This window comes from Motacilla alba, chromosome 17 (genome assembly GCF_015832195.1).
Source record: "Motacilla alba alba isolate MOTALB_02 chromosome 17, Motacilla_alba_V1.0_pri, whole genome shotgun sequence".
Classification (NCBI taxonomy): Eukaryota; Metazoa; Chordata; class Aves; order Passeriformes; family Motacillidae; genus Motacilla; species Motacilla alba.
This window is the reverse complement of record NC_052032.1, coordinates 9,191,725-9,206,671: the sequence shown is the minus strand read 5'-3', so window position 1 is coordinate 9,206,671 and position 14,947 is coordinate 9,191,725. Positions and strand designations below refer to the sequence as shown.

Below are 14,947 nucleotides of genomic sequence, written 5' to 3'. Positions count from 1 at the left end.
TAAAACCCAGAGCATCTGAGCCTAAATTCCATTTTCAATGTCCTGTGAATTTTGTAGCATTAAAAGCCTCAACACCTTGGCTTAATTTTAAAAGGTGATGTTAAATATAGGAATATATTCCCTTATGCACTTTTTCCCTAGGATATAAAATGGTCATTCCCCTTAAATAGTAACACAGTGCCCTGCAATGCTGAGCACTGCTGGAATGGCTCTACAGTAAAATTAAGCTTCAAATTTTAATCTGTCTCTGAGCCACATCCTGTTTTCAGTTAACTGATCTCATATGGGGGAAATTTACCACAGGAAATCTCTCTAGTTTGGAAAGTACCAAAACCTTATCTTTAGTTTCTCTGTGTAATTCAGCACCCTTGGAGACAGAGGTGCAACAGAATCACAGGAACTTTCAAGAAGTCTCAAAGCAAGAGGAAAGGAGTGAGTGAAGGGCACAGGGAAGAGGTGGAGCTGCCACTTCATCCCTGAACTGACCCTGTGGTGTAACACTGATCGTTCTAAAATTAACATCTTACACCTCTTTGTATCCCCAAAGTTTCAAAAACCACATCCAGAAATCTTCGTTTCTGAAAGAGGTTTTAACTCACATCTTGGCAGAGAATGCCCGGGCCAAATTAACTTTGGATGAATTTTAACAACCCAAACGAGGGCAGATGGGTCAGGGCAAGGCCTCGCTGGGGCTGTGCCACACTTTCCTCCTGGCTTTAACACCCAGCCCTGCTGATCTGAACTAGAGATCTCCATCAGATCAGCCCGGAGAGGAGGGAAGTGGAGCTGTGTGTGTGTTGTGTCTGTCTGTGCACACCCAGCACGGGAAGGTGCCAGACTCGAGGCAAAGGCTGCTGTGAGGAATCCCTCAGCAGCCACGCACACCCCGGTACCTGCGCTGGTGGCTCCTGTCGGGGCAGCAGGGCACAGCCAGTGAAGCACCCAGAGAAACACCTCTGCTTTTCATTGTTAATGCTGAGCAGGGCCTCACCCCCAGGGATATTCCCCACAAGGAGGAATGAACAGATTTGCATGTACAGCTCTTTTTCTGACTGAATCCTCTGTCAGAACGAGGGAGGGTGGCAGGCAGTGTCAGAGGCGAAGAGGACCTCCTGCTGATAATGAAACTTTGCTTTGTAGAATCTTCCCTGCGCTCTAAGAAGGCTTTGCAGGCGTTGCTGAACTCCTGTGTTTCCCTGGTGTTCTACCCCGGGCTATGGGAGGCTGAGGCACGGCGGGGCTTCCCCGGCGAGGTTTCCCGGAGGCTCCAGGGGCTCCAGGGGCAGGGGCTGCCCCGAGCAGCCGGGGCCGTGCGGGGGATGTCGCGCTGTGACCGCGCTCTGGGCAGGCAGGACTTTCTGTCTGAGCCCCGGGCCACCATGGCAGAGCCGGCCCCGCTCCGCTTTCAGGAACCGGCCGCCGCATTCTCCATTTCGGTGGCCCGGGGGAATTCGCCTGGCGGGGCCTTTCCTCGGGCAGGTCCCGGTGCCCGCGGGCCGGGACAGCGCCGCTGCCCCGAGCAGGGGAAGCCCCGCTCCCGCCGGCCCCGGGGCGCGGCTCGGGCTCCCCGCTCCTCCCGGCCGGAGCGAGGCAGCAGCGCCGAAAGCAGCCCAGCCGCCCGGCCGCGGCTCCGCCACCGCGCCCAGCGCCCGCCCGGGCCCGGCGGGCTCAGGTACGGGAGGGCGGGGATGCGGGGAGGGATGCAGGGGAGCGGGAGGGACGGAGGGAGGGATGGAGAGCAGCGGGAGGGATGAAGGGGAGCGGGAGGGGTGGAGGGGAGCGGGAGGGACGGAGGTTGGGATGGAGAGCAGCGGGAGGGATGGAGGGGAGCGGGCCCCGCTGCGGAGAACCGCCCGCGGCCCCCGCACACACGGGCCCGGTGCCCGAACCGCGCCCCGGGAGCTCCCGGAGGGCAGCGGGGGCTGCCCGGGGGTCCTGGCCGCTCTCCGCCGCCCTGAGCCGGGATGGGCTGAGGGACCCCCGACCCGGCTGGGCCCGCGGGCGGGGGGAGCCGTGAGCGCCCCGTCCCCCGCTCGGAGCCCCTCGGTTCCAGGGCTCTGGCAGGCCGGGCAGCCCCCGCGGTCACTGCGGGGCTCCCGCTCCGGTGCTGCGGAGGGAACTGGCCGAGCCAGGCCATGGGAAACGCTGCTGGCTCCCGGACGGAGCCTCCTCGGTGTGCCCTGCCCACCTCCCGGCGGTCGCACGGCAGCCCGGCCTGCCCACGGCAGCCTGCAGTGGTTTATTTTCAGATGTCTCAGTCAGCGTGACCATTGGTAATACTGAAACAGGTTATGGTGTGTCAGTGCTGTCGTGGGGAAAAAAAAACCAAACCCTCCTTAATGAAGGGGTTATTGTAATGAAACTGCACCGGTTCCCTGGGTGAAAACCTTCCTTGGACTTTCCAAGAGGCGCCAGAATCGGTTTTGGCTGCATTTCCAAAAATAGCCCGCTGCACGGCAAAGCAAACCCAACTGAATGTGCGCCGCACCTCGGCACATGTGGCTCCTGCCTGGTCAGAGCACAGCATCAAGGGCTTGCGGCCTCGGGATTTCCTTTGTCATTTCACCACAAGCCTTATGACTTCGGGAAAGTCACTGTCAACACACCAGCTGCTCAGTTTCTGTGTGTCTGAAGTGAAATCACGAATTTTGAGAATTGATGTGGTCGGGGATTTACTCTGCAGGAACAATCCCGTGTGATGGGGACTGATGGGACTGCAGCTCATCTTTCTGCAAGCTAAAAGGTCTTGAAAGAAAACCCCAACCCACCCTTTTTAGGACGCTTTTAGGTCTATTTTTGTCTTGTGTTCGAGGGAAATTTTAAAGGTGTACAGTAATTTCCTGCTGGTGCCAGGTCAAACCCCAGTGTGACATTTGGTCACGCCTGTCACTGCAGGCCCGGCCCAGCACAGCGAGGTTCCTGCTCAGCTCTGGGGCTGCCTGGGGGCTCTGGTGCATCCTCTCACATCCAGGCGAGGGTGTGCCGCGTTAGAACTCCTGGGTTTTCTCTCCTCTCGGCCAGCGCTCGCTGCAGATGGCTGAGAGCAGCGCCAGGAGCCTGCAGGAGCCCCCCAGCTCTGCCCCCGACGAGAACGAGTTCCCTTTTGGGTACCCCACCAGCATCTGCGAGGACGCGCCCGGGCAGAAGTTCCTGTGCAGCAACTGCCACAACATCCTGAAGAAAGCCCTGCAGACGCTGTGTGGGCACAGGTACTGCTCTGCCTGCCTCACCTGGATCGTCAGGTAGGTGCTGGGCTGTGCCCGGGGGCGCTGCCTGCGGCATTCCCAGCTCCGGGACTGCTCCGGGGCTCCCTGGCATTGCCCTGGCTGGGAGGATTCTCCATGGGGACTGCGGGATATTCCCTGCCTCCTCCTTGTTTCTGCCGTGGAAGTCTCTGGGGCCTGATGGAGATGCCTGTGATAAAATAATTCTAATTTAACCTCGAAGAATTGGCCCAAGGCTGACTGAATCCTTCCTTGGCACTTCACAGCCCTTTGATAAGGGATGTTATGGGGTTTTTTATTAATTATACGAATATAATGTCATATATGTCTGTATCTGTCTGGGCAAAATGGGCATTTTCTCTGTTTTAAAAGACTTCAGTTTTCATATGCTCTTTCCTACTTGGAGTTTTTTAATCATTCATGGGATAAATAGCTTTCCATCTTTATTCCTATTTATGGTTCAGGCTGCCTTTATTTTCCTGAAATACAGATAAGAATAATGGGCATAGTCCTGTGAAGAACAGAAGAGCAAAACCTTTTTGACCCCAGTGTGTTCCAGAATTGGCCTTTAGTGAACAAGGACTATGGATTCTGAGTGGAAATCACCATTTTCATGGGTTTATTTGTGTCAGTGCCTATGCAGAGACCTCCTAAACTGCAGTGCCTCTATGGATTGGTGTTTAATTTTTCTTTCTTTTTACCAGAAACAATAAAAATGCAATTTGCCAGAAATGTAAAGAGGAAGATCCCAACACTTTGGGTGAGGAAAGCCTTTTGGCAGAAGAAAGGGTAAGTTGTAGTTCACAGATCATTAATTTATCAATGACCATTCTCTGTAGCCATCATTGGACTGGAGTCCAGAAGGGAAGAGTATAAAATGCAATAGCAGCTGATAGTTACACATTTTAACTTAAGCTTTAATAACTTGGATTCACAGAGTTTTTGATTTTTAAAAGTGTAATGGCAGCCTCAGGACTTCCCAAATCCAGGTTCTGCAATGTACAATCCCAAACTCTTCCGTGTGATTAACTTTTTATTGTCTCAAAGAAAGTGGTGCTTTCCTACTTGTAATAATATGTCTTAACTGTTACTTATTATCCTCAGGAAGCATTTTAATGGATTTTCCAACCTCATGGTTTCCTGTACCCTTCAAACATGAGGCTGAACGTAATAATTGACACAAACTATGCCCTGGCCAATGCTTCATCTGTAATTTAATGGTGCAGATCTCTCCTTGTGTGATTTTCCTGGCAAATTGCTGTGCCCTAAGGCCCGGCCCCAGCCTGTCCTCCTCCCTCCTCTCTGATTACATGCAGCGACATCAACAGACACATCATTTGTCTACATTTTTTAGGGGGAAATGAAAGCAAATAGGCAGCTGACAGTGGCATGAAAGCCAAAATTTAGAAAGCAGCAAAATAATGGGTCTGCTGCTGGCGCTGAACTTGGTGATATCCCAAGAAAAAACAAAACAAAACAAAACAAAACAAAATCCTCAAGTCTGGAATGAATTTCAGACTTTCAACCCTGGGGGTTTCTGCAGGGGGGTTTGTGACCTGACCCCACCCTGGCAATCCCTGCTGCGTGTCCCGGCTCCAGCCGGGGAGGGATCTGCCTGTGCACATCGTTCCCAACAATGCTGGCTGGATTTTTGGGGGACTTTGAGATGTGGGCGTCGTTTGTAAATACTCTCCTGCCTCCCCTCCAGTCCTTGCTCGGTGCAATTCCGTGTGAAATCTGAATTTGCCTGCAGCCCACTCAAAAATACCTTTGACTGTGGCAGGGCTTCTTCTTGTGCCCTATTTTAGTGCAAGGTGCGATATTAAAGTGCGCAGCATTTCATCGTGACATAACGACTGTACAATTCCTCGTGTTTGGATAACACACAAGTCTGTGTGGTGCGAAGAACAAGCCTCTTCCCACCCGGTTCATCCATTTTTTAGCACTCGGTGTCTGCTAAATGGAAGCAGCCCAGATCTGAGCAGTGCTCGAGGTGCAGAGACTCCCAAGTCCTCACTGCAGCACGTTTAGGAGGTGTTAATGACCCCGGTAATGAAATGCATTCATTAAGGGACCCCGCAGTCAGGGTCCTGTCAGCACATCGCTGCGTGTGAAATATTTCAGGCTGCTGTGAAAAGAAATGCAAAATAAGAGCTGTAGTTGGCCGGGCTTATTTTCAGTACATTAATATCGTGTCAAATAAATTATTTTTGAGTGCTAAGAAATATTTTTTTAATAATTATTTGGGCTTCTACTATAATTATTTGGGCTTCTACTACACTTGCCAGGGCACAGAGTCTTATGTAATACAGTAAATTAAAAAAAAATTCAAGATTTATCAAGGTGTGGATTTCTGTCACGCTGTTCCTATTCCAAGGATGCACCCAGAAGGATTTTCTCACCTGTGTTTTTTTCCTTGCTTTGTTTTCTTTCCAGGCTTTTGGTGATGCTGCCATTAATAAAGAGATTTCTGAGCTCAGAGTCCACTGTGTGACCCTTGGGTGCAGCTGGTCCGGTATCATGAAAGACTTTGAAGTATGTTCAAAGAGAGTTTATTCCAGTAAAATGGGGTGGGGACCGAGAGGCCATGAAACCAGGATATCAGCAGACACAAATCAATGCAATTAATTAGAATCGGTGTCAGAGTTGTGATTTATACCAATGTTTTTATCCAAAATCGTGCCATTAATCTGTGGGGGGTTCCCTGCCCGTGGCAGGGGGTTGGGACTGGATGATCTTTAAGGTCCCTTCCAACCCAAATCATTCTGTGATCAACTTTAGTAGGGCTTTGGCCAAATCCAGAACATTCTGAATGCAACTCACATGGCACAAACTTACATCAACTTGATATTTTATCCAGTGGTTTCCTTATTGTTTAAATGCAAGGCTGCTGCAAGCAGGGGGTGACGGGGCAGAGCAGTTCAGCCTCCAGGACACTGTTCAGGCAATGTCCTTGGCATGTTTTATAGGAGAAATAATCCCCTCCTGTGTCAGTGTATTGATTGTATTCATCATTCTTTTCAGACTGATCTGAAATGCCTCAGCTAAAATATTTAAAAGGAAAAGATTCGTGGGTCTGCCATGCAAACCTGAGTGATGAGCACAAGGGAGAAAGCTGGGACCAGGATCATGTTGTTTTTAAGCAAAAGCCCTAAGGGGCTTTTTAAGGGAGACCTCATGTTTGAATTTACCAAATGTTATTTGGTTTTGGTTTTGGTTTTGAGATTTTTTTCAAAATTAATAATTAACAAAGAAAGCCCCAGTAAAGCTGGTGAATTTTTCACCAGTAATCTCAGTAACTTCGTGCAGTGGGACTTTACCCAAGCTTAGAAGAAACGCAGATCAGAGCCCTGGGCTGCCAGAACAGAGACTATTTACAGATAAATGTGAATATCTATTTGTAGATAAACCTGGATGAACACTTCACATGTTGCTTTATAACTTTTTACTTCCAGGAGCATCAGAGTCTCTGTGAATATGCTTTGATCCCTTGTCACACGGGCTGTGGCCACGTGGTGATGAGGAGGAAGCTGGCAGATCACTTGGAAAACGGATGTGTCAATAATGTGACAGTGTGTCAGCAGTGCCAGTGCAGCCTGGCCAGCTCTGAGTGCCAGGTAAGAACATTTCTCTCTCAAATAAAGGCCTTTTGTTGATGGTTTCAGTGATCTGTGGTGCCATTTTCCCATCCTGGTTTCGTTGCACTCGGGGAATATTTAATTTTCCTGAGTTTGATCATTTTTCCACACAAGTGTTGGAGGGGAAAATGGATGTGATAATGTGCTGGTGATGTGACAAAGTGCCCCGGTGCTCCCCTGGGCTTGGGCAGCCCAGGTTTCAGCTCCTGCCTCAAAATGAGTCCTGTGTGGGGCAAGAGAAAACCAGAATAGCACAGCAGGGAGGGGATCTTGAAAGTGGCTGAAGTCTGTTCAAACTAAAACTGCCCACAAATGTGCAGGGCAGGATTCTGTCAGGTATTATTTCTATGAGATCTGACCAGGGACAAATCTCCAGCTTATCAGCAGTGTCCACAGACCAGGAAGATCTCGCTCTGAATCTGCCACAAATATCTCAGTGCCCATTCAAACATATTTTCTTTATCTTTTTTAATGTTATTTGCTCGACACAATGAATATTGTTCCCTCCAAATGATTTCAAGAGGATAATTGTCAGCCTTGCAGTTGAGCACGGTGATTATAGACCCACATGAGAGGAGGGCTGTGAATATTTCAGAGATGTAAATAGTTCTGTGTGTCCAAAGTGTCACAAATCGGTGCCTTTCAAATACTGGGCTGAGAGATTTTTAAGGAATATGAGTCCTCCTGGGGTAAGAATGGGGTGCTCTGCTAAAATCTGCTCCTTGGGCAGCTTCTGCTTGGGGTCCTGGCTGCTGAGAATTTTAAACTTTCTGTGCTGAAGGTCACAGACCCCCAGGAAAATTCTATATTTGACCTGAGGCCGTGGGGAAGGCTTCCAGGATGGATTGATAGCGCTGGGATTCCAGGTGTGGAGTTGGATTACAGCGTGTGATATCTCAGGGTGGAAAACAAGTGCCTTCAATCCTGATCTCCACAGAGGTAGAAAAAAGAAGCCAAAACCAGCCTTGCTCATCCTTCAGTGACCTGCAGAGAGAGGAGAACCCGGAGCCAGGCTCATCCTGCCGGGGCTAAACCCAAAGCTGAGAACACCAGAAGGTGGCAACACAAAATCCCTGCCAGCCTTCCTGGGCTGGGGCTGCAGGGAACCTGAGCCCGCTGGGCTCCTCCTCTGCCCGGGGCTCTCTGCAGCTCCGGCGCCTCCAGAGCTCCTTTCCTCCCACCCGGCCACCACCTCACTGATATTTTGGTTGGGAAACCTTGGTAACCGAGCAGGGGGTTGGCCTTGAGGTGTGGTTTTTTTCTCGGCCTCCTTTAGTATGTGTAAAATTCCGGTTGCATGATCTGCTGTAATGAATTTGGTGATTGTTTGTGGCTATTCCACGTGTCCACAACCCTCTGGGGAAAAATAGTAAATTTTGGGTGCTGCTCTTGCTCTCTTCATTTTATTCGTTCAGTTTAAGGTCTGGTGGTTGGGGTTTTTTTTTGTTTGTTTTTTGGGTTTTTTTTTGTTGTTTTTTTTTTTGTATTTCTCTATTTTTAAATAAACTTCTCTCCTCTGAAGGAGGGTGCCTCTCCCCCTCAAGAAATTGGTGATCTGAAGGAGTAAAAGAGCAGAAATGAGTAAGATCACTGGCAAGATAGAGAGTGTTAAAAAATGAGTTAGAGGGTGAGAAAACCCCGTGGCTGCATTTCTGAGAATCGAAAGGGAAACCTCAGAGCTGGTGTGCAGGGGAGCTGGTGAAGATTACAGCCACCCCCTCTGCAGAGTGAGAGGGCAAAGCTGGCAGTTGCTGTGTTAAAGACAGATATTTCAGAACAGTGGCAGGGGGATCACTTCACCCTTCCTGGAGGCAGAAATGGCAGGAAGCTCCTGTGAGTGTGATGCGTTCTGTGCAGCACATCACGATGCAGAGTTTGGGTTCCAGCCTCCAAAGTGCTCACAAGCAGGATGCTAGAAGGGTCTGCACATTGAGCAAAGTGTGTGGAGTCAATGCAGGGAGAGTTTCTATTTGAATTTTAATTTATATTGGAGTTTCCTGTGCTGTAACCTGTTTATGTTCATATACATCTATCTGTATATATCTGAATTTCCTGTTCTGCTGGTCATTGCTGCTTCCTGTTCTGTAACCCCCTGCTTGTCACTGCATGTAGGTGAGTGCACATTTTTCTGTGTGTGCACATAACTTGGAATCTGGCAACACCTGCACATGGCCAATCTTCTATCCAATATCCCAGGTGACCCTTAATTCAATAATTAAATAAAGCACTGACTTTTTTCCTTCCTGTTTTAATGACAGGAGCACTCATGTGAAGGCAGTTTATGCAAGGAACAAAAACCTGTGCAAACAGAAACAGCATCAAAGGAAAAGGTGGGTGAAAGATGAGGGAGTGCAATACAGCTTTACTTCAATTAATAAAATTATCACTTGTTCATCTAGATTAAATTAACATCTGAGAGCATCTTCAGATCCAGCAGTTGTTTCTGGCTGCTCTTTATGTCCCAGCAAAGCCCTGCTGACTGCCTTCCCCCCCTGCTCCCACAATTACCTTCACTAAATTATCTTCTCAATTAACCTTGTAAAACGGGCAAATATTTGTTTCCTCTCATAGCTTGAGTGAGAGCCACCTGACCAGGAGTGTGCTGTTCAGCATTCACAGCATCTTTGTGAGAAACGGGGTGATCCCTGAGCTGGTTCAATTGTTCTGTCACTGTGGGCTCTGGGAGAGGGGCAGCTCACTGCCAGCCTGTGTGCAGGACACCTGCTCTCAGCCACACTCTTAACTGATTTACCAGCAATTTCCAAAGCTGGTTGGGCACTGGAAGCTGTGGAGTTGCCTTGACTTGAATTAATCTGATTTATAGCTGCTGGGTTTGGGGCTTTGGTGTTTGTAGGGAAATAAAAGAATTCCCTTCAATTGGTTTTGACTATTTCCTCTGCTTTTTTTTTTTTTTTTTTTTTAAATAGAGCCTCTCCACGTCCTCACCCAGCAAGGATGGCTGTTGTTTTTCTGAAGTTGGCTGTGCCTTTAGGGTGAGTGAAACAGCTCCCTTCAGCACGTTCCCCTCTGGTTTGGACATTCCCTTCAGGGCAGTGTCTCTCAAAACAGAATCAGCTCTCCTGATGCCACTGATGGAGCTGCCCCAGCACCTTGCAGCTTTCCCATCTCCAGGGGGCTGGAGGGTTGCTGGGGTGGCCGTGGAGGGTGCAGTGACAGCTTTGTCTCTCCCAGGGAAGCAAAGAGAAGATCCAGGAGCACGAAAAATCGGCGGTGGGGGCTCACATGCTGCTGCTGCTGCAGCACATGAGGCAGGTGCAGGGAACCCTGCGCTCCAAGGGCTTCACCCCACGGCCAGAGCTGAGCTTGAAGAGTGCAGCAAAAAGCACCTGTGAGCTGCAGCTCCCGGCAGGGCTGGAGTTCAGCAGGGGTCCAGAGGTGGATTGCTTCCCTGAATCTTCTCGTGTCCCTGAGGACGAGTCTGTCCTGCAGCAGCTCACGAGGGAGAAGGTGATTTCTGAGCTGGAAAACAAGCTGCACGTGTTTGAGAACATTGTGGCAGTGCTCAATAAGGAGGTGGAGAGCTCCAATTTGGAGATCCTGGCCTTCAGGAGACAGAGTGAACTGGACCAGAACATAATACGGGGCCTTGAACTGAAGGTAAAAATGACAGCGGGATTGTCTGGGTGCTTGTTCTGTAGACAACAAATGCTGACACACATCAGGGGAGCTGGGGCAGGGACCAGAGCAGGAGTCTGAGCTGTGAAGGGCTCAGTTCTGGACACACATTCAGGATCCTTTTGTTGCTTGATACATTTTCAAACGTGGATCTCTAATATTTGTTGTCTAAATCCACATTTAGGTAGTGAGATACTCCTGAGTGTTAGTTTGCCATGATCAGACTGTGAGCAGGCAGGAGAGCTGTTTAATTGCCTGATCCTCTCACAGCAACATTTTGCCTGGAGGCCCAGACAACATCCCTGTGTGTGTTTTGACATATTGCTGTCACTTAGAAAGGAATCAAAGCAGAGCTCCCAGAACACGAGGACTCCAGAAGGATCCAGCCAGCCCTGCAGCACAGCCTGGAGCAGGGGGGTGGCTGAGGACTGCTTTTTTCTCCCAGATTGCAGAGCTGCACCGGTGCCTGACGCAGAAGGACGCGGGCCTGAGCAGCCTGCACAAGAGCCTGCTGTTCTCTGAGCAAGCCTCCTACGATGGCATCTTCCTCTGGAAAATCACAGAGGTTGGCAGGAAGCTCCAGGACTCTGTGACTGGCAGGACGGTCAGTTTGTACTCCCCAGGTAAAGCACACGATGGAGATGTGTGTGCACAAACCCTTCAGAATTCCCCCCAATTTCTCCAGAGCTCTGCTCCTTTCTGCTCGTGCCAGAGCATCTTTGAACGGCTCCTGAAGCCCAGATGCTGTTTGTGCAGGGATCTGTAACCCAGGGCATGGGATGTGCTTTTCCAGAGGGCTGTGCTCTAGTTTGGGCTCTCCTCCTGCCCTTGGCCCTCTGGCACAGCTGCCTGCAGTGGCTCCATCCCTCCCAGCCCTCAGCTTGGTGCCCGCTGGCACCACGTGGCTGCAGCTCTTTCCCGTGTGGGAAGCAACTGGATCAGGTAAATTCCACTTGTGTGGCTCATGACAGGTAATTTTCACCAAGGTCTGAGGCTCTAAAAGGATTCCAACCACTGGGTTTTCATTGCTAGTAATCTCCAGGGGGTGCTGATTTGTCTGTCCTCCTTTCTGTGAGGGCAAACCACGTCACGCCTTGCCTTTTCCCACGTGCCAGAACACACATTATGCCTTATTTTCCCCCAAAAAACTAGCCTTACTAATGAAAAGTTCTGATTTTCAGCTTTCTACACTGCAAAATATGGCTACAAGGTGTGTCTGAGGGTGTACCTGAACGGGGATGGGACAGGGAAAGGAACCCACATGTCCCTGTTCTTCGTTGTCATGAAAGGAGATTACGACGCTTTGCTCCCGTGGCCCTTCAGGCACAAGGTAAGAAGGGAAATCCCAGCCAAAAGTCAACACAGGGTGACTCTTTCCCTGGAGTTTTGTGGGAGTTGAGTGCTTTTCCACATCCCTTCCCAAAGGTGAGCAGCTGCCCTGCAGCCCTGGGTAATGATTTGTCTCTGACTGGAGTCCCTTGCAGGAAAGCTGCCCCTGCTGATACTCCAGACTTTGCCAGGCAGCATTTCCACCACCAAAACGTGGTGTTTGGAATATCCCAACCTGTGTCCACCTGGGCTAGAGCCAGACACATCTTCTCCTGGCCCTTGCTAAACGCAGGTAATATCAGTTTAGAGGGAATTATGGCTTGCTGCCTAAAGGCATCAGAGGGGTGAGGTGAGAGCTCCACTTTCAGAGGTGCCACGGGTGTCTGATGTGATCCCGGTCTGATTTTTCCCTTAAGTGTGATCTGACAGTGGCAAGCATGGTTAGGAAAGCAGTGAAGCCATGGCAGGGCCTGACCTGTGCTCTGGCACTTGCCTTTGTGGGGTAATAATTCTGCAAACCTTTCCTATAAATAGTTTTACTGCCAGTTAGCAGCCAAAAAAAAAAAAAAAAGAAATCAAAGTTCCCAATCCTCACTGTGTTAAAAGATTGCTGCAGATATTTCGTATTTCAAGCTATAGAAGAGTGAGTAAATAAAAGGGCAATGAGGTGGGGAGATTCTATGCTGATATTTAGGTTGTGTCTTTTACATATTTGTGCATGGGCAGCTGAGCTGTTTCTTCTGGTTCCAAAGCACAGGAACAGAATAAATGCAACGACTGTAACCAAACCCAGGGGCTGTTTAGGTTGTCAGGAGAGAGAGACTTTGGACTGTGCAGTTCTCTACCAAGGAATTCTTCCTTACTGGATTTAATTTAATTTTGTTGTGTGCGTAGCAAAGTTTTAAAAACTTCATCTGGGAGTTCGCATGGACCGACCTTGCAGGTTGGAAATGTTTGTTACAGTTTTATTTAATTATCAATGCAGCGTCCAGCTGCTCTTGCAGCACTTCTGTCCCTGCTTGGTTTGCTTTCCACTCCAGCAGCTCCCCACTGCCACGTTCTGTTTTTCAGGTGACATTTATGCTGCTTGACCAGAATAACAGGGAGCACATAATCGATGCCTTTCGCCCAGACCTGACTTCTGCATCCTTCCAGAGGCCAGTGAATGACATGAACGTGGCCAGTGGCTGCCCCATGTTCCTGCCCTTGGCCAAGCTGCAGTCCCCCAAACACGCCTACGTGAGGGAGGACACGCTGTTCCTGAAATGCATCATCGAGACAAATTAGCAGATCCTGAACTGGCTGGCTGGGGAGAGGCCACCTCTGAATGCCAACAGCTTGTGAGGAAAAACCTCTCAGTCTGAGACCTTGTGATGGTTTGTGTGTACACAAAACCCCCAGAGCCTGAGCCTGCACCCCCTGAGCCCAGGGCCATGCCCTGGAGGCGCTCCCAGGGCTGGGAGGGCATTATTCACCACAGCAGCCAATCCTCATGGCTTAGGTGTCACTCATGGCTTAGGTGTCACTCATGGCTTAGGAGTCACTCACATGGGTTAGGTGTCACTCATGGCACTCATGGGTTAGGTGTCACTCATGGCTTAGGAGTCACTCACATGGGTTAGGTGTCACTCATGGGTTAGGTGTCACTCATGGGTTAGGTGTCACTCATGGTTTAGGTGTCACTCATGGGTTAGGTGTGGCACTGTCACCCCTGCCCCACGCTGCTGCAGAAGGGGCTGTTCCTCCTCCCAGCTGGCCCTGTGACCCTGTGACCCTGTGGCCCTGTGACCCTGTGGTTCTGTGGTTCTGTGACCCTGTGACCCTGTGGCCCTGTGACCCTGTGGCCCTGTGGCCCTGTGGCCCTGTGGCCCTGTGGTTCTGTGGTTCTGTGGTTCTGTGGGGCTGGGGCTGAATTCCCTGAATTCCCGGGTCTGGGGCTGAGCTGGCCCATCCTGGGCAGTGCCCAGCGGGTGCAGCTCCTTTCCCAGAGCTCAGGGGTGATCCTGTGGGGCTGCACTCCCTGGCAGCCACAGGGGGGTGGAATTTTGGCTGCTCCCCAGCAGGAACGAGGGCAGATTCCTTCCCTCAGGCCCGGATCAGGTGTCTCTGTGCTTCCCCGGGACCTTGGAGGCCGGGAGCTGTGGCCCTGCTGTGGGCAGCGCTGGCAGCTGCAGCCCTCACCTCAAATTTATTATTTATTATTTATTCCAGACCTCTATTTCTGTGCTATGTGAGGGAATGCTGAGTTGCAGGGACCAGGTCACGCTGTGCTTGGGGGAATCACCTCTGGGATTCCCAGAGGAGCCCTTGGGCTGTCCCACTGTGGATGCAGAGCTGTGGGAAGGGCAGAGCTCTGCCCCAGGCTGGGTAAGGCCCTCAATGGTCTGGTTTAGTGTCCAGTCACTTCCTGCACCTTCAAGGCAGGTAACTTATTAAAAATTATTGGGGTTTTTTTGTTTTTTTTTTTTTTTTTTTGCTTAATGTGCTCGGATGCTTTAAGTTTTTTGCACGCTGAAATACGAGTAACTGCTAGAAATAGTTTTATTATTTTTGGGTTTCCTAATAGAGGGAAGGAATGAATAATTATTTTTTATAAGCAAGACAAACTTGGGTCTGTCTGGATGTGCACAAAATCTTTCACTTCTGTCCTGGCAACAGCCTTTAAAAGAATTAGTTGTGATAAATCATCCCATTTCAAAAACACCCACCCCATAAACAAATATTTATCAAAGTTTGTTTGGGAAGGAACTGGACATTTTGTGTATTTTCCTCTATTCCACCTTCCAAATGTTCTTTCAAGGACAGGGTACTGGAGTAATTTACCTAAATATATTATGCTTTTCCTCTCTGAACCACTTTACCAAGTGCTATATTTATTCCAATCATTCATATTTTCTTACGATTTATTTATTTCCTGAATAAAGCTAACTGACTTGACAAAGGCTTGGTGTTTGTTTTTTTCACTGTCGGATAGGGAATTGAGCAGCTTGGACATTTTATAGAAACAGCTGAGCTGTGCTACACTTCTCCTTCCTTGCTGTTTCCTTTCCTTCTGCCTGGGGAAAGGAGGGTCCTTTTGGAAATGCCCAGACCATCTCTGCCCACCTCCCTCAAGAGCAC

General features: G+C 49.7%; 1 protein-coding gene across 2 annotated transcripts; it reads left to right on the top strand.

Moving 5' to 3' along the window:
• The first annotated feature begins 1,526 nt into the window (after positions 1-1,526).
• Positions 1,527-13,616, top strand: TRAF1 (TNF receptor associated factor 1). 2 transcript variants are annotated; one of them, XM_038156643.1, is made up of 11 exons: positions 1,527-1,672; positions 3,022-3,242; positions 3,929-4,013; positions 5,661-5,759; positions 6,680-6,841; positions 9,121-9,192; positions 9,790-9,855; positions 10,055-10,480; positions 10,944-11,121; positions 11,680-11,828; positions 12,899-13,368. In XM_038156643.1, the coding sequence occupies exons 2-11, from the start codon at positions 3,034-3,036 to the stop codon at positions 13,112-13,114; spliced, it is 1,662 nt and encodes a 553-aa protein (XP_038012571.1). In that variant the 5' UTR covers positions 1,527-1,672; positions 3,022-3,033; the 3' UTR covers positions 13,115-13,368. The 2 variants fall into 2 exon arrangements, 1 of the variants encoding a protein (XP_038012571.1); XR_005259296.1 differs by lacking the exon at positions 1,527-1,672 and adding an exon at positions 13,412-13,616 and having other exon boundaries at positions 1,794-3,242; positions 12,899-13,328.
• The last annotated feature ends 1,331 nt before the right edge of the window (positions 13,617-14,947 follow it).